The 24775-nt window shown below is 34.8% G+C and overlaps 3 protein-coding genes across 4 annotated transcripts; all 3 read left to right on the top strand.

The window, feature by feature from the left end:
• The first annotated feature begins 37 nt into the window (after window positions 1-37).
• LOC120001000 lies at window positions 38-5606 on the top strand. Of its 2 annotated transcripts, none has more exons than XM_038849209.1 (9): window positions 38-370; window positions 1190-1541; window positions 2271-2304; window positions 2548-2775; window positions 3910-3999; window positions 4631-4696; window positions 4785-4876; window positions 4967-5025; window positions 5137-5606. In XM_038849209.1, exons 2-9 carry the CDS (start codon window positions 1219-1221, stop codon window positions 5148-5150), a joined length of 906 nt encoding a protein of 301 aa, XP_038705137.1. In that variant the 5' UTR covers window positions 38-370; window positions 1190-1218; the 3' UTR covers window positions 5151-5606. The 2 variants fall into 2 exon arrangements, with proteins under 2 accessions (XP_038705137.1, XP_038705136.1); XM_038849208.1 differs by having other exon boundaries at window positions 40-370; window positions 4967-5014.
• Window positions 5607-8650: 3044 nt separating this feature from the next.
• LOC119999364 (ATP-citrate synthase alpha chain protein 1-like) lies at window positions 8651-12675 on the top strand. The gene is made up of 13 exons (XM_038846870.1): window positions 8651-8807; window positions 8988-9098; window positions 9519-9695; window positions 9784-9945; window positions 10065-10145; window positions 10251-10302; window positions 10414-10528; window positions 10645-10726; window positions 11225-11320; window positions 11447-11548; window positions 11780-11896; window positions 11988-12104; window positions 12302-12675. The coding sequence occupies exons 2-13, from the start codon at window positions 9000-9002 to the stop codon at window positions 12371-12373; spliced, it is 1272 nt and encodes a 423-aa protein (XP_038702798.1). The 5' UTR covers window positions 8651-8807; window positions 8988-8999; the 3' UTR covers window positions 12374-12675.
• A 1158-nt stretch (window positions 12676-13833) lies between these two features.
• LOC120000927 (F-box/kelch-repeat protein At1g23390-like) lies at window positions 13834-15244 on the top strand. Its single transcript, XM_038849095.1, has one exon. The coding sequence runs from the start codon at window positions 13892-13894 to the stop codon at window positions 15068-15070; it is 1179 nt and encodes a 392-aa protein (XP_038705023.1). The 5' UTR covers window positions 13834-13891; the 3' UTR covers window positions 15071-15244.
• The last annotated feature ends 9531 nt before the right edge of the window (window positions 15245-24775 follow it).

The following is a 24775-nucleotide window of genomic DNA, read 5'->3' as shown; positions in this document are numbered from 1 at the left end:
CATCTTAAAAATCAATAATCGAGTCAATTCCCAGCCATTTTCCATGTCTTCATATGGGGCGAAGGAACGTGTATAATCTGCTTTCTTTGTATGGCCGATATTTCTCTCCCCCAATCGGAGCTACCCAAGCATCCAAATCTGGACCTTTAATCGGAAAAAGAGAAAAACTTTTTGTCTCTTATTTCTCCGATGGAAGCTTCGCTGATTTCGTCCTATCGCGACGATCAAATCCGTCCCTGTAAACTACTTTTCCTTGAAAAAGATCGACCGTAGTGCGACCCTTTAACCTCTTATCTTTTTCTCTTGAATTTCATAGAGGAAGCAAAGCATCTTCCTCTTCTATGTGGAGGCCCGGTTCATCCCGTTAACTGTAAGCACCACGCCATGCTTTTTCATTCAAGGAAAACCCATTTGTTATTTTTGTTTTCAATTTAAATGTGATGGCTGCTTTATGGGTGAAACCCATCAAGTAAGGAATCTGTCTTTTATATCTTTGATTATATTCACTACACAAATAAGAGCAATGTGAGTATCGTTCATCAGCGGACCTTAATTGCATGTGTCATGGGGGTAGTGAATATGGGTTGTGGTATTGTTTAGCTGATGCACTCTTGCCTGCATAAAATTTTTCGTACTCTTGTTCTTATAGTAATTTTCTCTGGGTCATTGTTTCTTCATTTGCTTTACTGTCAGATTCTGTTATTGCTCAGATATTCTTGGTTAACTTGATTATTTTGTTGTCGAAACCCTTCTACTCTTTTGATTGCTTAGGGAGAAATCCTTTCAATTCCAAAACAATCGTTCTTCTGGGTTACATCCTTTAGCATTTAGATTCCACCCACTGTAGAACGCTTTCCGATTTGGTGAGAACTTTTACGAGTGAGAATTAGCCCATTAAAACTTCTCTTGGGTTTTCTTCATGTTCAATACTCAGATATGCTTCTAATTTGACTGCCCTACCTTCTTATGGATACTGAAACATTGATTTTATACCTATCTAACATTTACTTTTGCTGCTTATAGTTGTGTAATCCATTTTAAGACCCTCTATCAGCTATTTCTCCGTAACTCTTGAACATATTCCAGCATAGGCTTCCTTGTTTTGATTCAAATCTAGGACTGGGAAGGAAATTGACAAACATGATATTTGGTGGAGCAAGTAAAAGTAATATATTGAGTTTCTTAACAGGATCCTCTAAGCATACTTGGCAGCCTGTCATGACTGCCGAGACAAATACTTTGAGTTATTGGTTGAACTGGAGATTCTTCCTCTGTGCATTATGGGTTTTCACCTCCATGGTTGGTGCATCATTTCTGATTTGGAAATTTGAAGGGAATCGAACATCAGAACATGTGAGGAGAGAGAACCAACGTGCAGCATCAGGGTCTTTGTACGAGGATGAAGCATGGAAGACCTGCCTCAAAGATATCCATCCTGTGTGGCTGCTTTGTTTTCGGATAGTTGCTTTCACTGTTCTACTGTCATTAATAACAGCCAATGTTGTCATTGATGGAGGGGGCATATTTTACTTTTATACTCAGTAAGTTGTGTTTTCTATTGGTGCCAAGTTCTTCCTTGTTAATAGATGATATTAAGTAGACGAAGTGAGGCTTAAGGTGATGTACTTGAAGATGATGCCTAGCTCAAGAAAATTTTCTATTCAGCTCTATATTTTCTTCATTCATGCTCAAATGTTTTCCTCATTAGATACTACATTCTGCACCAATATTGTCTTTTTCGCCTGAGCACTCTGGAAGCAGGGATCGAACTCCGCTGCGTGAAATTTAATACCTGCAGGGGGTGTTTATTCGGTATCCAATATTGTTTGAAAGTCTCCATGGACATTCTCAGAAACAGATATAGGTGCAATTTCACGCTGCAGTCTTCACATAGAGGCAATGATGCAGGAGCACACAGAACACTGTTCATAAATTCTCTAGCTTCAATTTCTACTTTTCTTTGTTGTTTTCGTGTGTTCTATTTATCTTATACCCCCCCGCTGCAGGCAAACTTCAGCATGTTATTCTGATTACTTCTTTGTTGAAACAACATCTAACTTCTATTGCAAGTTGGAATCTTTTAATTCTATCTCATATAGTCATATTTATATTATGCAAAAGGATGGGTGGTTTGGAATGGTTCGTGTCATTGGCTATGATGACAATGTGTCATCTGTGTGGCCAATGCTCATCCTAATTTCACGTAATAAAGGATTGAAAATAATTTTCCATAATAACTGATTTCTTGTTTCTTTTGTCTTGCTCTGCAGGTGGACATTTACTTTGGTTACATTCTATTTTGGGGTATGTCTTCCATGCTCTATATATGCATCATAATATTTTCAATATAAGAAAGTCTACCATCATGTTCAATTTTTTTTTGTCCCTATATTTTATTGGGAACAAATTCCCATTTGGTTCTTCGGCAGCGAAATATATGTTTGTCGTCCTAGAATCCCTCTATCTTGTAAATGAATTTGTATGTCTTATTGAATTTCATTGTTTCATCTTGCATGTACTGCTCATGCTGTCACCTGCGACTTGTAGCTTGGATCTTCAATCTCCATTTATAGATGTTGCAAGACTCGTGATGCAGCTAGGGATGATCAGGCTGAACACACTAATCTGGAGACAGAGCAAGGTACCTATGTAGCTTCTGCAGTCGAGGAAACTACACACAGATCCCACTTGTTTAAAAGTTCAAATTCCCGTGAAGAATCTCGTTTTCGCCCAACTGCTGGTGTGTGGAGTTATGTATTTCAAATCACATTTCAGGTATGTTGACTAACCACTATTGCTATCTTTGGCCTTTTTGTGGCGGCTTGAAATTCTTATCTTGAATTTTTTTAATCCAGAGATTCTTATAATCATGATCCACCTGTATTAGGTACTCTGGTTTTCTTTACTTTTTTATTTTATCCTTCTCTTATTTATTTCACTCAGTTTCTTAGTTAAATCCTTAATACAAAATCTTGAAAGGGAGAGTCAAAATACGCTTTTTATGTATTGCTTAAGTACTCTTGTTTATTAACGTTTTATTTTCTCCTTCTCTTTTTTATTTTACTCCGTTTCTTAGCGAACTACAAAAATCTTAAAGAGGGAGAGTGGAAATACACTTTCTATGGTATTTCTTACTGGGCACATTCGTAACTTTTTTATCAAGAACCGTAGATGCCATTATTTAAAACAACATATATATTAGCAGAAGTGGGAAAAGATAAATGATGCTAAAAAGTCCATATGGAGTTTTGATAATAATTAAAATATTGTTCATATGAAAAACATTTGGGAGAGAGTTTTGGAGACTGACCATGTTTCAAGTCTGGAATGCCTTCTATTCAGTTGGTGGGGTGCCGCTTGAAAGTACCTCTATATAACCAAAGGATCACAGTCTTGAACCATTTCTTTTTATGCCTGGGCTATTTATAGCCTACTAAGTTACTGCACTAAATAGAAATGAAGATCTTCTTAAGCTTATAAGATAGGTTTGTGGCATAAAGCAACATGCTATTCACAGTATATAGCAGGAGATGATGATTACCCTTCCTCTATTTGTGTTGGAGTTGCACTAGAAATTTTGAAAAACCAAATGGTGATTTATAATATTTCCAGAGAACTAATTTTGTCTGAAGTAATTGAAGGGGACTTGTTCTTCATTCTTGAACCAAGGGACAGTATAATTGGATCCTTCATGTGAAATGTTTACTAGACTGGTCTACTTATTGTGTTTGCTTTCTATTACACTTTTAGTGCTACTTGGTTATTTACTGTGTGCTGATAATATTGACTTATTGAATGGTACTTCCCAGCTTACATGCTTTTATTGGCCACATGTATGGAGTGCATTTTTCAGTGATGTTTATTGACATGTCAGATCAATAAACTGCATTTTTTTCCTCTTTCTGATAGATATGTGCAGGTGCTGTGTTGCTCACAGATGGCGTGTTTTGGCTCTTCCTTTATCCTTTACTTTCATCTAAAGATTACACACTCAGTTTTGTAAGTATAATGTATATTCTCTCTCTATTTTGTTTGCTTCCTTCCTTGGAGCTTTATGTTTATCATTATAGACTATTATACGTCTCCCTTATTGCCTCTTGACTCTAGCCGTACTCAAATGCGAAATGAGGGAAAGATTTTACCTAATACAGATATCAGTCATAGTAGGATTTTGGCAATTTCAGTGAATGTTGAAGTTTGTGGAAACTAAATTTCCTCACTTTACAGCAAATCAAATGTCAAACAAAGGGATAAAATCTCTGAACAAGATTTTGCTGCTGTTGATGATACAAGATCCAACAAATCTTTTTACGTCAACATTTCTTTTGCTCAGAATCTTTGTTTCATTTTTTTTTTCTTCTTGTTCATTCTTTTTGAAAGAACGCTGTTAGTGCACTGTACAAGCTCTATCTTTGTTGTGCAATATAAACACACCTTTATTATAAGTTGTTGATTTCACGATTTTGCAAGTCAGCCCATAATCAAACACATGGTAAAGACCTAGTAGGGTTATGCATAAAATATAGTCGTGGTTCTCTGTCCTTCAATATTGTAGAGCAGGTTGAGTTGGTTCTGTTATAACCTAAAAACCTGCTTTATCTGACCAATTGTGTCATCCTTTCTTCTGCAGATGATGGTTAGCATGCACTCGGTTAATGCTGTCTTTGTCATTGGTGACACGATCCTGAATAGCATGGTAATCTTGGTTCCTTGATGGTTGAGGATACTTCATTTTTCATTCCTTTGTGATTAATTACAAACTTGGATTAATTCTCTCCTTCCAGCGGTTCCCTATGTTTCGGATTGCATATTTTGTGTTATGGACGGGTATATTCGTTATTTTTCAATGGATAATCCATGCTTGCGTTTCCCTATGGTAAAGTTGCATCTCACTCTATCATGTTGGTTCATTTACATTCGATCCATATATATAGCCTTCATTAATGATGATACCTCTTTTTTTCAGGTGGCCATATCCGTTTCTTGACTTGTCATCCCCGTATGCTCCCTTATGGTACATCAATTGTGAGATTGTCGTTATTGACATCGGTGTTTTAATGGGAAGAAAATGAAAAACAAATTTATCTTACTCTGTTTATACAGTTAACTGATATGTTACCATGATTGGCTTTGCAGGTATTTGGCAGTAGGGTTGACTCATATTCCATGCTATGGCATTTTTGCTCTTATTGTTAAGGGGAAGCACTATTGGTTGTCGGGGAAATTTCGAGAGTCCTATCAGAGTTGAAAGTGAGAACAATTTATTTGAATTTGAAGCTGCATATCACATGACATAGCACTGCCTAATTAGTGAGGCAGTTACTTGTGAAAGATACATAATAAATGCTACTGTTCTTCAAAGAGGGGCATCATCACCTTCTCTGTAAATCAATTTGCACAAACAAATCATCACATGTAGCAATTTTTTTTCCCTTCGTCTCCATGAGATGGTGGTGGTCTCATGCAAGTTCAGTTATTGCTTCTTTTCTGTTGAAGTGCCACTAACTTGGTATAGATTTATACAGAATGCAGTATGTATGTCATGTAGAAAGGAATTGGTGGAAGTAGTTTATGGTTGTAATTCCATTTATTGTTTTCTTCTTTAATGGTTTCTTCTTGATGTGGAAAATACTAAAATAGAGTCTGATTCTTGATCCTCCTTACAGTGGAAAACCAATGGTTTGACGTCTACATGGTGGGCACGACCATTGAGATGGTGAGGGCGATGGTCCCAGTAAAAAAAATAAAATAAAATTTGTTCACACATGGCATTCAACAGTAGGTGACGGATTCCCATGCTTTTCACATTATTTTTTTGATAGTCCATGCTTTTCACATTAACGATAGATCATAAAAGCATCCGCATGGATCACATCAATATCTGTAAAAGTAGGTAAAATATAGATCATATTTGTACAAAATGCTTTGCTGCAATCGGTGTCAGAAGAGAATCTATATAGTGAGAGTCGTTTTTCAGGCTAAAAATGAAATTCGCGGTTTTTATGTGATTTGAAGGGGAATGAGTCGTTTTTCGAGTTAAAAAACAATGAGGCTAATCAGAGATCGTGACAAAAAAATTGTAGGGAAATGACATTGAAATTCTATGTTTTCAAAATTTAGAGAAATTTCAATTTTTTTCAAAACTGAGATTTGCTCTAAACATTTGAATTCCACTGTTTTCAAAGAAGAAAAAAAAAATCGAAATCGCAGTTTTTAAGTGATTTGAAGGGGAATGAGTTGTTTTTTGGATATAGTGAGACTCTCAACAAGGGTGAGAGTCATGTAGAGAATAAAAAATCCAATGAAATTGATGTCATTGGCAGAAATCGGAGATTTTGGCAAAAAAATTGAACAAGAACAACAGTGAAATTTCAACAGTGAGATTTGGCCTAAAAGAGTGGAATTTCACTAGTTTCAAAGTTTAGGGAAATTCCACTGTTTTCAATATTACAATTGCAAACAAAAAAAAATACAAGTCAAATTTGGCCTTACATAGTGGAATTAAAACTAAGAAATTTTGAAATTTGACCTAACATGGTTAAAGTCACGACCTTCGAATTACGCCAAATATTTCACAAGCAAAGGATTGGATGAATGAATTATAAACTAGTTTTTATACTAAAAAGTATGCTAACTACTGTGTATATATATATACACGAAAGCCGCCTCAAAAATAAAACTCATCTTATTGCTAACAACACACTGTCAGACTAAGACTTGTTATTAGATGAAATAAAATAAAATAGCAAGTCCATACTGATGACTTGAGACTTTGAGAGCAACACTCTCTGTTCAAATATTCAGGTGGTCCACTCATTTCACCGGATCTACTGATATATATTATAATATAATTATTAGAAAGAAAAAAAAATAACTGGCGGTTTTCAAGTCAAATTTTGAATCTCATAGAATCAATTCTTCAAAATTGTACGCCTAAGCAATGCATTATTTAATTACTAATTCAGTCATTTACTTCATAAGTACTTCAACTCCTTCGAAATGTGGATATATATATATATATATATATAGTCTGTCAACTTGACAGACTATTAACATTTGAAATGTGGATTTATTTTATATATATATATATATATATATATATATATATATATATATATATATATAGTGACAATGACTTTGCATGTCCCATGATTGAGGTCATGGGTTCTAGTCTCACCTCCTCCGAATATTTATAACGAGGTGTGTGGGCTTAGTCTGCCCCTGCGTGGGCTTGATTTGTGTCTCTTGTGTGGGACCTGTTGACACCTATACTTTTATAGATTTGATCTGATGAGTTGTCATATTGTATTTGTACTTGTATTAAAAAAAAAAACATTTGGAGATTGGAATAGACATCGTGGAAAACGAGTCCCTTCCAAGTTGTCGTTTATTTCTTACACGAGGAGCACGACTTCGAATAAGTCAAGGAGAGCCAGCCTAGGCGTGCAGTGCAGTGTTTGACCAAAAGGGCATCTCTCCTCCAAAAATATAAAATTCTAAGGGCATTTCCGTCTTCTAACTTTGCTTATTTTGTCGGGGTTTGGTGAAGAATCTTTCAGTTTAGGAGTCATGCATGGGAAAGTTTGCCTAAAAATTGGCCAAATTACAGTACACCTTTTGACTGAAAATGGATTTTTAACATTCATGAAATTGAATAAAGTTTATGGGTTTCATCAGTATTGAAATCATGACTCACGTTACATTGGCCAAATAGGTCTGTGTCTATCAAAATGATATGTGTATATAATTTTTATGTTCATAATCTAGGTGACATGAGGAGAAGTGTGAGGGACCATTTATGAACATCAAAATTATAGATATATAATGCTTCCGCCATGCATGTTTATGGATTGGAGATTTAAGTTTCTTATTCTCTTTTTAATTACAGGAGAAGGGGATGGAGATACTTGAACTCGATATCTTTATGAAATATCATATACATAAATATCATTTAAACTACTCGTGATTCTTTAATTTTTATTTTATTTTATTTGTTGTTCTTTATTAATAGGAAAAATAAGTAGGTACAGTACCATATAAAATAAGATCGTAATAGATACTACCGAGGAAAGTAATGACTGCTCACGTTCTGCTCTCTTTTTTAATATACAAAATATGTGGTGTTTTGGGAAAAGAAATGAGCTTATTTGAAACGTTCTGGTAACACCCTCACCTTATAATTACCTCTCTACCAAACAAACAAATGAGATTAGGTACCCACGTGGACATATCTCATACATTCATACGTTCCCGCTAAACCAGTAGATAAAAATCCGAATCAAAAAGTTCTTTTTTTTTTTTATTTATCTCTAAATATAACTATCATTTTATCCTCCATTAATGTCATATGAAGTGTTCGATATTTAATGGATCATACATATATATATTTGTAATCGATGACTATTTCACATAAAATATAGATTTGAGACTGATCATAATCGAATTGATTGGTTGGTTTTGAAAATAAATTTACAAATTTCTCTACTAAAAATCAAAATGAACCGACAAGATCGATCATTTGAGCAGTTCGATTTATATTAAAAAATCAAAAAACATTGAAACCGACGGCAAACACTATAATGTGGTCATATTTTGGAGCATCCTAGCATTACTCAATTTTTATATTTTCACTTTTTTTCAGTCTCAATTTTTTTGAAATAAAAATATAAAAATCCCAATTTGCGACTATAAAATCGCAGAACCAGAAGAGCGAAGGAGGTCCATTTCAGGTTTGGTGTTAGTTGTGGTCTTCTTAAGGTACCTAACTACCACCCACCCGCACACCTGCCTCTGCATTTCTTTCAACGGTAATTTCCGCTTCTCGTTCTTTCCTAATCCGATCAATGTCTTCAGATCTGTAATGGAAAGTTGATTCTTTTGAATTAGAAAATAATCTATTCACCTGTTCGGCTGCTTATGTTTGATTTCGTTATCTCCTAATGTGGATCTGAATTATTCATTTTTATGTGTTTTTTGGGGAAGATCAGGTGATCAGCGAAATGGCACGCAAGAAGATCAGAGAGTACGACTCCAAGAGATTGTTGAAGGAGCACTTCAAGAGGCTCGCTGGTTACGAATTGCCTATCAAATCTGCACAGGTGAGTGCAATTTCTGAAACATTGGGCTTTTGAAAGTTTCTATTTTGAATCAGCACCTTTATTGTTATTAATGTCAATTTGAAGTTTACTGTGGATCTATTTGGGATTTTGATGTTTGCTGAAACGATGTAGTTGTTTATCAAGATTTGCCATGAAGTGGACAAGTATAGAGCTGTTAGTAGTATTCCAGTATGACTAAACTGAAAATAGAATCTTTCTAGTTAAAGACATCTATTTGATCTTGCAACATGCATATGGAATAATAAATTCGGTATAAGGATCATTGTTCTTATTATGAAATGTTCAATGTGTTGACATTATGGGATTTTTTTTAGGTAAACTCGTTATGGGATTTGTTTTTGAGGAAAGCTCATTATGGGATTTTTTGAATTTCAGTTATCTAACATCCTCATGCTTTAGGTTACGGAATCAACGGATTTCAACGAGCTAACAGTGAAAGAACCCTGGCTTTCTACCGGGAAACTTGTGGTGAAGCCTGACATGTTGTTTGGAAAGCGTGGGAAGAGTGGTCTGGTGGCCTTAAATTTGGATCTGGCCCAAGTTGCTATTTTTGTGAAAGAGCGCCTTGGCAAAGAGGTATTCAATCTTGTTCAATAAGTCGCCATTACCATTGCCTGGAAAACAGTTTGAGTTTTAGCATGTATTTACACCTCTTGGTTTACAGGTGGAGATGGGTGGATGCAAAGGACCTATAACGACATTCATCGTTGAACCCTTCATCCCACACAATGAAGAGTTCTACCTCAACATTGTCTCAGATCGACTTGGGTGCAGCATCAGCTTCTCAGAGTGTGGAGGAATTGAAATTGAGGAAAACTGGGATAAGGTACTTGGATGAAATTTTGTGATTAGTCATTCTGGTGTTCTTTGTCATAGTAAATTTTGTTATCACCAATTTTTCTTCCCCTAAAATAGTATTTATGTATAATTTTGTTTTTTGTTCAGGTGAAAACAATATTTGTCCCAACAGGGGTGTCGCTAACACCAGAAGTAATTGCTCCCCTTGTTGCAACCCTTCCCTTAGAGGTACCACTTCTCTTGTAATGCTTTTTTTTTTTAACCCTTGGTGATTTGTTTTAAGCTGGTGGTGTATTCTTAAATGATTTAAATAAAAAATTTCCATCATTCCAGATCAAAAGTGAAATTGAGGAGTTCATCAAAGTGGTTTTTACTCTGTTTCAAGGTATGTTAGCACTTAGCACCCAAAAAATACTGTATTGCAGTTGTGCTTTGGGCAGTGTTTTCATTTACAGAAGACGGAATTTGTCTTTAACGTATACCTTTTAATCGCCAGACATTGACTTCACTTTCCTTGAGATGAATCCTTTCACTTTGGTTGACGGAAAACCTTATCCTCTGGATATGAGAGGCGAGCTGGATGACACTGCTGCTTTCAAGAACTTCAAGAAGTACATTCCATTTCCTTAAGTGATTATTACCATTATTTCATCCTATTCTCTCTGATATGACTCATTCAACGCACTTCGTGCATGACATTCCATTTCTGCAACTCTGCATTTTTCAGGTGGGGCAACATTGAATTCCCAATGCCATTTGGAAGAGTTATGAGCTCTACTGAAAGCTTTATCCATGGGCTAGATGAAAAGGTATGCATTAATAATTATAACCTGGGAAAAAAACAAGTCCCCCCGACCTCTAGGTTTTAACCTGGTAGTCGTTGGAGAACTTGAAGAGGGGAAACTATTATTTTGCTCCCTGATATGAGAACCTTTTTTATATGTTAATCTCATACATCCCAATCCCTGATCTCTTCTATTGTCTTATCTTATGCTAAAAGCTAGGTTTGTTGGTAGTACAATTGCAAATTATTTGAGTGATAACATTTTTCAGTTTTCACATATTCTTTAAATGAGCAATGTTTGAAGTTTATCTTCGTCAATTTCAGAAGCCTTCTGTTATATCATCCCCTTCCTGTTCATGCAAAAACTTAGATATTTGACCTTTTAGTCACTGACCACGTCATTTTTACCTCCTGTCCCATGGAGACTGTAACACAAATTACATTTCTGTTGACTTCATCTATGACTAATGTTTGAAGCTTATCTATTTTAGCTAATATTTGTCTTATATTCATGTGCTTGCAGACAAGTGCATCTTTGAAATTCACAGTGCTAAACCCTAAGGGAAGGATTTGGACTATGGTTGCTGGAGGAGGTGCAAGTGTCATCTATGCAGATACGGTAGGCTTTCCTTTGTAACTAGAGTTTCCTTGTGTATAAATTCCATAACTTATTTTATTCCTCTTTACTTATTTACTGCCTCTCAAGTACTTATAATCACTGGCTTTCACCTACCATATGAACCAGGTTGGAGATCTTGGTTATGCTTCTGAGCTCGGTAACTATGCCGAATATAGTGGAGCACCCAATGAAGAGGAGGTATTGCAGTATGCGAGAGTTGTAATTGATGTAAGTATTCTTTCTTTTCATTAGCTATATTTTTTTTTCCATTTAATCGGAGGTATATACCGTAGTAATCAATCGGTCGATCTGTCTTGAAAAATTTTCTTGCGGAACCTGTGCGTGCTACACTAAACATGTCACAGCCTTATTTTTCTTCAGCTTCTCAATTATGCACCCTCGAATAGTATTTCCATATTTCTCTTGGCCCAACAAATAATATATTTTGTTTATCTACAGTGTGCAACTTCTGATCCTGATGGCCATAAGAGAGCCCTTGTAATTGGAGGCGGCATCGCCAACTTCACTGATGTTGCTGCTACATTCAATGGCATAATTCGAGCTTTAAAAGAGAAGGTGAACTTAATATCTTTACTTTTCTTATTTTCAATATCTTTAGCGCTTAGACTATCAACTGTAATAACTAATATGGAAGTCAATATCTCAGGAATCAAAGCTCAAAGCAGCAAGGATGAGCATTTATGTGAGGAGAGGAGGACCCAACTACCAAAAGGGTCTTGCAAAGATGCGAGCACTCGGAGATGAAATTGGCATCCCAATCGAGGTACTTAACAACCTTCAAATGTAGTGTTTTTTATTTTATTTATGAATATTGAATTTGTAGTGCTTCATTGTACTGAATTACCTCTAGAACTTGACTTGTCAATCCTTACTTGCAAAATGTTTTGCCATTCCTAGTACTTCCCCGTTCTGCCACCGGAAAACTTCATACTGAAAATCTTTTTCTCTTTTATCTTGTAGGTTTATGGACCAGAAGCTACAATGACTGGCATATGCAAACAGGCAATAGAATGCATCACTGCAGCTGCATAGAGTACCAACTCAATGAGACAAATCTCTTCCTTTTCCTTTCTTCTCTGCTATTTAGGAAGTGTGCATTTGATCTTTTCCTTTTCCTTTTCCTTTTCCTTTTCCTTTTTCTTTCTTCAAACTGAGGAATCGTCCTAGCTTTACAAATTGGCTGTTGGTGGCGGCGTTATCCGCGCAATAAATTTGATTCAATCTAGTCTCTTTCCTGGGTTTCTTGCAACGATGTTGCCATTATGCTACCATCTTTAAAGCGGCTTGTAGAATGCAATAAATTATAAACTAGACTACTAGAGTCCTGGACTGCAGATGGTGTGAGTTTGTCTCCAATGCACACACAAGTGAAACCCATTGTTGCATGGTTCTCCGGCAACAAGAATAACAGGATTCATCATATTGAGAAGACGAATTTTATGGTCTAACGCAAAAATCAATCAAGTAAGCTAAGAGATTTTTTCCCCTTGTAGGATTCAGAAGTCGCCGTTTTCTTTCTTTTATCTCAAGTTTTCGCACTCCATGAGAAACAAATTCCAGGAAACCGTGGAAACTTGATTGGTTGTCCATGGCTAAAATACGTTTTCAAGATACAAACTAAAAGGCGAATCAGGCTTCTCAGTTTTCCAATTCATTCAATCAAATACATAATCTCATCAATAGTGCTAGGTAGTTAATATAGTGGTAGTCTATTAGAGTTTAAGCCTCTTAAACAAATTTTTAAAATGTTTTAACTCTCAAAATGCATGTTAGATTTTTTTTAAAATTACATATTTTGAATTAGCGCATAAAAACTTTTTCTAACAAGATTCATTGTCGATGAGTTTTATTGTGTGGATCTTAATTCAATTGTTTTTTTCATTGGAATTTTAAAAAAATAGATTCAGAACTAAACCAATGAGTTCTAAATTATGCTTTAAAAAATAATGAAATCTATATTAAAACAACATAATGTCATTTGCCTATCAAAACTTAAAATACGAAGGTTGAAGGTGCATCACATTTTGAGGGAAAGGAACGACATAGCAGATGTCCTTGCAAAGGAGGAGAAAGGAAGTCATCGGATTATGTTGTATGGTTTTATTGTCAATTACTGAGATGTTTCTACGGTTCTAGTTATTGTCCTTGTTCCTTTGTTTTTTCGATGTATGTCCCTTGTCCTAAGCCATTCACATTGATGCCCTGTGTTCTATTTTGTTTGATATATACTCTACTCTTATTATTATTATTATTATAACATTTCTTCCTAATTCGTACACAGGAAATTTCAAATTTTGTTTTACTGTAATGACTAATAACAAACAAAATCTTGAAGAGAGAATAGAATTGAAAAGGCTTCAGTTGTTTTCTTTTTTGGGAAGAGTTGCATTGTTTCATGTCAATATACACATTTTAAAAAGGACATGTCTTTTCACTACCCACCCCCACCCCTATATAGACTAAAAAGGACGTCTTTTCACTACCCACCCCCACCCCTACCCCTATATAGATAGACAAACACACTCCAACTAACTAATTAAAAATACTTCAATGATGTCCGAAGAGGAGAAGAGAGTAGAAGAAGAAATGCAGGAAGCTCCAATATTTGGAGATCTACTGGATTCCATTATCTCGCACGTGCCTCTCATCGATCTTCTTCCCGCCTCTCAAGTGTCACACTCCTGGAAACGCGCCGTTTCCTTATCTCTCCGCCGCCCCAATAACAAACTCAAGCCGTGGCTCATCCTCCACGCGCAGAGCACGAGGGAACCTCTCTCTGTAAATTCTGCCTACGCTTATGATCCACGATCTAAGTTGTGGGTCCACATTGAACACCAGCCGTCGATCAAATCCAACTCCTTCTCAGCCCTCCGATCCTCGCACTCCACTCTCCTCTACATGCTCTCTCCCTCCAACTTCTCCTTCTCCCTAGACCCCCTCCACCTATCCTGGCATCAAGCGGACCCCCCAACTGTCTGGCGGGTCGACCCGATCGTTGCCGTAGTAGGTTACTACGCCATCGTCGCTGGCGGTGCGTACGAGTTCGAGGACGACCGGCTTGCGGTCGAAATGTACGACACCAGGAGCCGCACGTGGGAGACATGTGAGTCCATGCCGGAGACATTCATGTACTCTGCTTCGTCGATTTGGGTATCTGTAGCGGTGGATTCGTCGAGAATGTATGTGTTAGAGAAAATTAAAGGCATAATGTACTGGTTCGATCCTTGTACCAAGATTTGGCACGGACCTTGCAATCTACGACAGAATGATGGTGAGAGCGTGTACTGCTGTTGTATTGGATTCGCGAGTGGTCGATTGATCTTGGTGGGTATTATTGAAGAGGAAAATGAGAATTCCAAAAGATTGAAATTATGGGAGGTGTACGGTGATTCTTGGGAGAAACAGAGAGAAATTACAGAGATGCCAAAGGAGATGGTTGAGAAGATGATTGCAGATGACGATTTCTCTTCTGCTTCGAATTCATCGGTGGGTGTAACGATTATGGGTGATCTGGTGTTCGTTTATAATAATTCGAAGCCTGAAGAGTTGTTCTTCTTCGAAATTAATGGCACCCCAGATGCTGTGACTGTTAATTGGGTGAGCGTAGAGAACGCGGCGGTGGATAAAATTGGATTGATAGAGAGAGTGGTGGTTAGTTGTTCCGATGTGGGTATCCCAGATTTGCGAAGAGCAGCATCCATGTCTGTGAAAGTAGATCGCCTGCAGTAGGTTTTTTTTAATCAATAACAACATTGATTCCTTTCCTGATATCTGGTTACTTGTTGCATGTATTAATTTCACGTTAAATATCTTCTTCCTTCCCCTTTTCACGTTAAATACACATCAACGTTAGCTTCTGTGGCTCACATGAACAGATCGATCTCACGACATAAAGACGAATCAACCGAGTCGTCCTTGAAGAAACAAGGACCAGGACCCAGAAATTTATTAGATATCATCTCATCTTCTTGTTGTGGATAAACTGTTCAGAGTGGTCCTTGAAGAAACAATGAACCAACCAAGAAATTAATGCTGCTGCTGACCCAAATATTCTATTTGTTGACTTGATCCCTCAAAATATTTTAAATAGATTTAAGTATACAGTAAATTAGAGAAAGATGCTGAATTTTCAATTTAAACCTTATGTTGCAAAAAAATCATGTTTAAATAGTTGAAATAAAACACATATGACAATTACTCCCTCCATTCAATTTTAATTATCCCCTTCAATTTTACACACAATTTAAGAAATTGCATTACTCCCCTACAATTTGATATTTATACCCTCATTTATTGAGTTGGCTGTTGAGCTCCTCCAGCTTTTCAATTTAAGGGTAAATAAGGGTAAGATGGGAAAAATGGATGAAATTAGTTTTAATTAATTGAAATGGGCAATGCATTTTGGGACATCCCAAAAAAGAATAGTGGACAATTAAAATGAGACGGAGGGAGTATTATTTATCCTATTTTATAAATTTTTTATTTTTAGTATTATCTTTCATACTTTCGAAGTTATGATTAATATATAATCCAAAAAAAATTCGGGAGACGTTGCCCTTGCACCTTCGCTTAGCTTTAGTCATCCTGAGATAAAATCTTGTGCTCGCTCCTGACAAACCCTTCATATTATATCCTGACTTTTCCCCTGTCTATATCCTGGATGAACAATGGAGAGTACATTTTTATACAATAAAATCAAAATTGAGAGACTTTATACAACTTCAATTTAAAACAAATTATCTTGAACACAAATAACTTGAAATTAAAACTGATTATCTTTGTAGTAGCCATAAATCATTTGCCCCATTTTTGAGGCCCACGACTTAATTATATTTCTCAGTTGCAACCTCTCGACTCACCTCGACATCGACCCACTCATCATCTCGACGTCGATCTTATCGTAACCCCGACTTGACGCTTAGACTCAGTCCCTCATTGCTTCGGCCTTAGGACCTATTGTCAACCCTTTCGTACTGATCCAACACTCAATAGTACTTCATGCATCCCTGAAAGCAACTTCTAATAATGTATCGAAGCGTGGTCCTTCATGAAGAAACAAGGACCTTGCCCAGAAATTTATGATACATCATATCATCAAATTCTTGTGGATAAACACTGATAGTGGTCCTTGAACAAACAATGACACCCAGAAAATTATTGCAAAGGGGTATATGTGTCCAACACTCGCAATATATTGTTTTCATCCAGTTGGCTTATGATAATTTATACAGAAAAAAAAAAAAAGAATCCATAAGAAAATCTCAAAAATATTTTGTTTGTCAACTAACTACATTGTCTATGATTATGTAATTGCATGGTTGAGATGGAATGGGGGCTTCAATTCTTGACTCCAATTCTCCCGGCCTCAAAAATCATATTAAATCATGAATTATTTTTTTTGGAAATAAAAAATTGAAGTTTAGAACTTAAAAATTAGTGTTTATGGTTTGGGATTTAAGATTTAGGGTTTTTTTTTTTAATGTTTAGAGTTTAGAGTTTAGAATTTAGTATTTAGAATTCTTTTTCACTAAAATCTATTATATTCTAACATTATAAATACAAAAATACTTAATCATACATTTTAATTCATAATTTAACATAGTTTTTGGGAGAAATTGGAAACCCCCCAATCAAGGTTGGGGTGCCCGGGACCTGCTGTAATTTTATTACAGCAGGTCTCGCTGTAATACCCTTTATGGGTAGTAAAAAATTTTATTTTTATTTTTAAAAATCATAAATATATAGTATTTTTCATAACGAATCCAACGGTATATTTTTTGTTTGAAACAAAAATCAAATTCATTGTGATCAAAAACATCAAATATTTTGAGTTTATATCAGATGGTCTAAAATTGTCGTGTCTTTTTCATGTTGAATTTGATTTTTATTTCTAACAAAAAATATATAGTTGTGTTCGTTGCGATGAACACTACATATTTATAATTTTTAAAAATAAAAATAAAAATTTTTAATGTTCAAAACAAGTATTACAATGGGACCTACTGTAATAAAAATTACAGCAGGTACCGGGCTTCCTCAAGGTTGAGGTGGTCCAACATCAATGTATTCCGTCTTCACATACAAACGCATTAATGCTGTGCTGACAAAAATATTCTATTTTATTTGACTTCCTCCATCTCGCTCTACCAGCTCATATTAAATTTCTTTTTTCAACACATAATTAAAATAAAGAAAATTTATATATTTATTTTATTGGGGAAATTTTCTGCAGTATCGCCCTTTACATTATTTTTTAAATGATTCTCTGTAGTATATTTCTTTCAGAATTTTCTCGATATTAGTCTTATTCTTGTTATCCATTAAATATCTTATACTAGAAGAAATTGGGAGACTAAAAGTGTGTTTGGATTGAGGGATTTGGGGGGAAGGGAAGAGAAGGGAAATGGAAGGAAAAGAATGGAAGGGAGAATAAATTTCCCCCTCTCATGTTTGGATAGATAAAAAAAATAAATGAAAGAGAAGTGGTTTAATTTATTAATTTATCCTTACTTTTTATGTTTAACTATTATGTATAAAGGGTAAAATAGGTTTCTAACTTATAAATAACTTAATTAGTAATCACTTCCCTCCAAATGACTCTATTTTGGGGAGGAAGAATTTTATCAAAAATTTAATGAAATCTTCCTCCCAAATCCCTCCTCATGATGATTATGTTAGGGTTAGAGAGTTTGATTTATTATAAAAGAGAGTTTGATTTATTATAATTGTATTTTTTTTATTTTTTTTGAAAGACCCACGGGCCACACACATGTTAAGCCATGCTCGAGGGGGATGAAGGCCATCACAACGGATGAAAAACTATCCAAATCCCAAACCCCTGGTGAGAATGGAACCCTGGACCTCAAGGTTCTTAGACAGACAACCTAACCAACCAGGCTACCTCCCATTTTCATTGTAATTGTATTGAGCATAAAATGTGAATGTAAAGAGTAAACATGTTATGAGGTAATTTCATATAAGAATATTTTTATAAACTTAAAAAATTTTATGCAGTGAGTCGATGCCAATAGTGACTTCCTTAGTTCAAACTAAATTTTCGACATATATGCGGCACAAACCACATAATTACTTGCAGTTAAGTAACTAAATTATTGGGTATTTTTGATTTTTCGCATGTAGGGACGAAACCGGCTTTACATATTGGGGGCCAAAGTTTAATGTGGGGATCCAGAGGTAGCGCACCTGTATTTTTTTTTGTTCTTTATATATCATTTGTTAACATTCGATTTTTAAATCGCTGCTTCACAATCTTTATAGTAGAAAGCGTCCAAGTTTTTTCAATTGTCACATGCAAAGTTAATATTAGTGTTATTAGTCTATACATAAACAGCAACACCATACACAAAGTTATACTTTATCAAATAATTATCTCTTTGTGATCAATCTTCTATTGGGTTAAGGTACACATGTATCATCGTCATTGGGTTAATATATCTTTTGGTCATTGAAATATTGACCAAATTCCAATTTGATTATTCAAACGTTTCAACTTATCACTAAAAATTAAAATTTGTTTCAATATAATCATTCGGTCATATTTTCTAACTTTTAGGCAGTCAAAGTGCTTATATGTTATATAAAAGTCAATCTTTGGCTTATGTGGACTGACATGGTCTGACAATAGCCAACCTAGAAAATAAAATTAATTTTTTATATCAAATATTTACAGCACCGGGTGATGCTTTATAGACCCCCATTTTTTATTTCTCTCGGGCCCTTTTCTTGGGATTGAAGCCTTCATGGTTTCTTTTTAAAATCAATCTGATTTGACTCTGTTTACAACATTATGAATTCATTATTTTTTTAATAAAAACGATGGGACCCACGTTTATATTATTATTTTTCACCTTTTTTATTATTTTATTTATTATAGGTTTTAGCATTTATTTACTTAACAATTTTATTAATTTAATATATATTATTATTTTACTTTAACATTTTTTTAATAATTTGACTTAAAAAATAATTTATATTTTATTAATAAATCATATTATTAATACTTTAAGATAATTGTTTTAATTTTAAATAAAAATATTTAATAATTTATACCAAAAATTAATTTAAATCAAAATTATATTTATTGGATTAAATTTAATATTAAATTAAGCTCAATTTTTTCACATATTTTCTGCTAGCATTGAAAATAAATCTTTTCACTCTACCAAAATGGACCCAACATATTACACAAATTTGAGCTCAATTTTTTTCTCCACAACTTTTTATTAGCATTGAAAATTAATTTAACCACTATATGAAAGGCACCCTTAATCAGACTTGGAGTCAATAGTATCCAAGGTCAATTCACAACAATAAAAGCTAGTTTGGAGAAAAGCAAAAATATTATCCAACATTGATTCAAAACATGTCTACTCCGAGAATTACAGGGTTTTGTCTCAATGGATGCGTTGAATTTGATTTGGTTAGAATTTGAACACGATTACGCAGCTGCATGGGTCACGTCGTACACATAACAACTAGAAGAATTTATTAAGTGTAGACATTCTATATTTCCTTCTGAAACCATTTTATTATAATTTATATAATTGTAAGAATGGTGAGAGATTACATTGAATATCTAAGTCATCACATGTATCATCTATTTTCTAGAAATCAATACAAAAACGCCCCTCCCTCTGTTATGGATGAGTTGTACGATTGGCAATGTTGAAAAATAACATGGAAATGACAATTGAGAGCTGCATGCATTCTGAGCCCAAAATTCATAAAGGTTACATAAATAATACAGTGTATATATATTAAGCATGCACACAACTAATAATTAATTAGAGAGAATATTCAGTCCATAAAATCGTCTTTTTGGTTATAAACCACTCCATAACAAATGTGAAATGATATGCTGTTTGCAACCTATAATCCTTAATATATATATATATATATATATATATATAAAATTCGTGAATAACGATTTTTTGAATGACCCAAGTTAAAATTATCACCTCATAGTCAATTATTCTTCAATTAATTTTCCCCATAATAATTCACAACGCAAAATAATTTTCACCGTCCACACAAATGGGAAGAATAGTACCACTTTTTCTTCTTTCCTTTCCATCATAAGTCATAAGATAAAAACCATTTTGTTACTAAAGCCATCTTTTACATTTAGTTCTAAAGTCCTGTGGTGAGAGAAAGCCGGATATAAGGAAGAAAAGGAGGGGATAGAAAGTTGAGAGAGAAAGATAGAGACAAGAGGGAGAGTGGGGCAATTATGGAGACGCAGGCGCGTGGGATCGAGTACTTAGGCCATCACGAGAACGTCTTGTCTTTAAAATATGTCACATGAGATGATTTTATAGGGGGTGTAAGAAGTAATATAGGGGAGGGTAAATAGCAACGCCGTATAGGAATTCCCTCTTTGCCAATCACCTTTCGATCTGACTAGAAGGTACTAGGATCGTGAATCTCAATATCTTCCTGATCTGACTAGAATGCACCAAGATCTTGATACCTTCCAAGTACCACCACCGCCCATCTCAAATCAGTTCTATATCACTCTTTTCTGCCATTCTAGCACCACCACCTCCCATCTCAAGTCCTTGTCGATACGAAGAACTGCAAACAAGGAAACACTTGATTGTTCCCTAAGCGATCCAGATCCCGTCGTTGAATCGGACTCTTCGCTAGTCGAGTCATCTTCGCCCAACGTTTCTTGTATGGGAAGAGTAAGATCCAAGACAAATCGAAACCATCAGTGGAGGAATCGACAGAAGTCATCTGAATGGGGGTCTAAAAAGGAATCTGAACAGCGATCAAGTAAGGATAAAGCGGCGCAGAGACATTGGTAGATGGATTATTTGCAGGTTTTTGCTTCAATTTTTTGGTCTACTGTGAACCTAGATTTGAGGGCACTTGTAATGGTACAAGTGCTAATGTCCCTAAAAAATTAATCTTGCGTCCCACCTCTATTACATAGAAAGTCAATCAAACACGTATTCTAATACAGTCACATTAGCAAAACACATCTTCTAATACAGCCACATCAACAAGACACAAATTTTTAGACACTCTCTCTTTTCATCCAATATGGAGGCCAACAACATTCCATTCCTCCATATTATCCACAACAAAACTACACGAAAACACAAAATATCAATACATCCACATCAGCAAAACACTTCTTCCAATACAGTCACATAAGCAAAACACGTTTCACAATACAACCACATCAACAAAAGACAGCATCTTGTTGGCCCAATAGCACTTTACCATTGCAATTGCCCTAAAAGAAAGACAATTGTCCATTTGTCAATTCTTTTAAAAAATTTTACTTTACATGTCAACAAATGTTAGTACACATAAGCAAATATTTGAATTTTTATGTCACATAAGCGGATTGACTACCCGAAATTAGGAAACTCTGCCCGAGTTACTAAAATGAAACAAATTTGAATTTCGATTACCGACTTGAAACATTTGAACTTTGGGTGACCAAATTAGAAAATCCAACATATTTCAGTGACCAAAAGTTGTATTAACCCACTTCATCGTCATTAGTTGGATCATTCATCTTTTGGGCTTAGATTATTTATTCAATTAAGCTCGCAGTTTATTAATATATTGTCCTAGATTTAGATTATGTATATATATACAAATTTATTATCAAAAAAATTTACTATTAAAAATTTTAATGGGGGGGCGTGCTTCCACCCCTGTTCCCATGTGTATTGAGTAAATTCATAGGCCCGCACAACCTTCAAAGAGAGAATACTCTCTGCTAACCGTTAAGTTAAGAATTAGTTTCTTCACACACTACGTTAATTGTTTCAAGATTATAGTTGTTTCAATCTACAATTAAAGAATATATTGTATGTTTAATATATGAATATTCCATGTCGAAAGGTCTATATTTAATCAACGTCGCTTATAAGCTTTTGAGATCAATTGTGTCGCAACCAGGGTCACGACGCGGACCGGCGATGGAAGGATGAAAAAATGTTTAGAGTCGCCACCAATTGATTTAAGTGCAATTGGACACTAAAAATGGTCTACAAACCAGAGAATAGGTAAGGGGGTCTATTGAGTGTGGGGAAGGTGTTAGGCACCCCACAACTCCCTAAAAGGTTACCTAGATTGATCTATGTGCTTTTTCTTGAAAAGTTATTTGCCAATATAAATGATATTTTGATTTGAAAAGATAACATAATTAAAGCATAGGCAGGAGCTGAATGTCATCAAGTCCTCCTCCTAATGAACTTTAATTTAGTTACCATTATTTTTCGAGTACAAATGATATCTTAATTTGTAGAGATAACACAATTAAAGCCTAGGCAGGAGCTGAATGTCATCAAGTCCTCCTCCTAATTAACTTCAATTCAGTTACCATTATTTTTACGAGTACAAATGATACTTAAATTTGAACATAATTAAAGCATAGGCAGGAGCTGAATGTCATCAAGTCCTCCTCCTAATTAACTTTAATTTATGTATTAAATTTCCATGATTTCAATGAATATAAGTGATACTTTAATTTAAAGAGATAACATAATTAAAGTCTAGGCAGGAGCTGAATGTCATCAAGTCCTCCTCCTAATTAACTTTAATTTATGTATTAAATTTCCATGATTTCAATGAATATAAGTGATACTTTAATTTAAAGAGATAACATAATTAAAGTCTAGGCAGGAGCTGAATGTCATCAAGTCCTCCTCCTAATTAACTTTAATTTATGTATTGAATTACCATGATTTTTATGAGTACAAGTGATACTTTAATTTAAAGAGATAACATAATTAAAGTCTAGGCAGGAGCTGAATGTCATCAAGTCCTCCTCCTAATTAACTTTAATTTAGGTATCTAATAAATTTATTTATCATTTATTTTTCGTTTAAATAAAGATAACACAATTAAAGTCTAGGCAGGAGCTGAATGTCATCAAGTCCTCCTCCTATTTGACTTTAATGTAGTATCTATTAATTGTTTATGTGGAAATTTGGTAAAGACGTGGTTGTTGAATTGGCGGATTTGTGGAAAACGATCTATGCATAAAATTCTAATATACATCCTAAACATGCATTCTAAACTAACAACCCCTATCATGCGTACTAATCAATTTAAATATGCATAAATATAAATTACACTACTCTACACTATTTTCATTATTTTTCCACTATCCTATTACATAACTTACATTTACAAGGATATATATGTCAAACAAAAATAAGATAAAAATATATACAAATAACAAATGATAAATAATACAAATACAAATATGGCCACTAAGCCCGGTCCATTGCTTAAGCCCAATCCAATCTCCAAATATATGTTCTGGCCCGAATAACATCCAACCCGGTCCAACATCCAAAACAAACAAGATAAGGGGGTAAAGTGTACTCAAATGCCATAAAAATTCAATATCAAATTAAGTACATATACATCATAAACATATAAACACACACATACAAATATACAAACTGGTATATATTCATATGCAAACACATATACAATATATATAAACACACACAGAGTATATATATATACACGCACACCACCTATATATGCAGCATATACACACCATATATATATAGACAGCACATACAAACATATATATATACACACGCTGATATATATACACGTACACTACATATATATATATATATACACATACAGACACGCACATACAGACATATATATATACTCACACGCTGATATATATACGCACACCACATATATATATATACATACACAATGATATCAAATAATTAACAAAAGCTATACGAACAGAGTCAGATTTAGAGTCTGATATGAATCAACACAAGCTGATATCAGATCCAAAGAATAACCGGGACAACAATGGCCAAGTAAACAAAGAATAAGCAGGGAGATCTAAATCGGATATAAACGGAGAATAATCGGGTATGAATTAGATATAAACTGAGCATGAACAGAGGCATCAACATAGCACAAATTCAGAGTTCAACATAGCACAAACAAATCCAGATTTTAACACAGTGAACAGACAAATTCCAGGTACCAATACGAAGATAAATGAATAAACAGGAAACAGAATCATGACCTCTCCTTCTTATTGTTGAACACCTCTTCTTCCTCTCTTCTTTTTCTCCTTTCTTTTTCTTCCTCCCCTTTTTTGTTTTTCTTCACCAAAAGCCAAAGCCTCTCCCTTTCTTCCTCTCTCTCAAGCCTCCTCTCTTCCTCTCTTCTTTTTTTTTTTGTTTTGTTTCCTCTCCTCCCCCCAAAACCAAAGTCTCTTCTCCCCTCTTCTTATTCTTTTTCTTTCCCCAATTTGTGCCACATTTCTCTCTTTGTCTCCTTCTTTTCATTCTTTTTCTTTCCCCAATTTGTGCCACATTTCTCTCTTTGTCTCCTTCTTTTTATTCTTTTTCTTTCCCCAATTTGTGCCACATTTCTCTCTTTGTCTCCTTCTTTTATTCTTGG

Source organism: Tripterygium wilfordii, chromosome 6 (assembly GCF_013401445.1).
Source record: "Tripterygium wilfordii isolate XIE 37 chromosome 6, ASM1340144v1, whole genome shotgun sequence".
Lineage (NCBI taxonomy): Eukaryota > Viridiplantae > Streptophyta > Magnoliopsida > Celastrales > Celastraceae > Tripterygium > Tripterygium wilfordii.
Note: the sequence above shows the minus strand (reverse complement) of the source record. Positions and strands in the feature narration are given on the sequence as shown.

Excerpts from the sequence above, each read along its gene's own strand:
- LOC120000927 (XM_038849095.1), top strand. The coding sequence starts at position 13,892 with ATGATGTCCGAAGAGGAGAAGAGAGTAGAAGAAGAAATGCAGGAAGCT.
- LOC120001000 (XM_038849208.1), top strand. The coding sequence starts at position 1,219 with ATGACTGCCGAGACAAATACTTTGAGTTATTGGTTGAACTGGAGATTC. Across the intron at positions 2,305-2,547 it reads TGGTTACATTCTATTTTGGG|CTTGGATCTTCAATCTCCAT; the intron begins GTATGTCTTCCA and ends TGCGACTTGTAG. Across the intron at positions 4,877-4,966 it reads CATGCTTGCGTTTCCCTATG|GTGGCCATATCCGTTTCTTG; the intron begins GTAAAGTTGCAT and ends TCTTTTTTTCAG.
- LOC119999364 (XM_038846870.1), top strand. The coding sequence starts at position 9,000 with ATGGCACGCAAGAAGATCAGAGAGTACGACTCCAAGAGATTGTTGAAG. Across the intron at positions 9,099-9,518 it reads TGCCTATCAAATCTGCACAG|GTTACGGAATCAACGGATTT; the intron begins GTGAGTGCAATT and ends CTCATGCTTTAG. Across the intron at positions 10,529-10,644 it reads GCTTTCAAGAACTTCAAGAA|GTGGGGCAACATTGAATTCC; the intron begins GTACATTCCATT and ends TGCATTTTTCAG.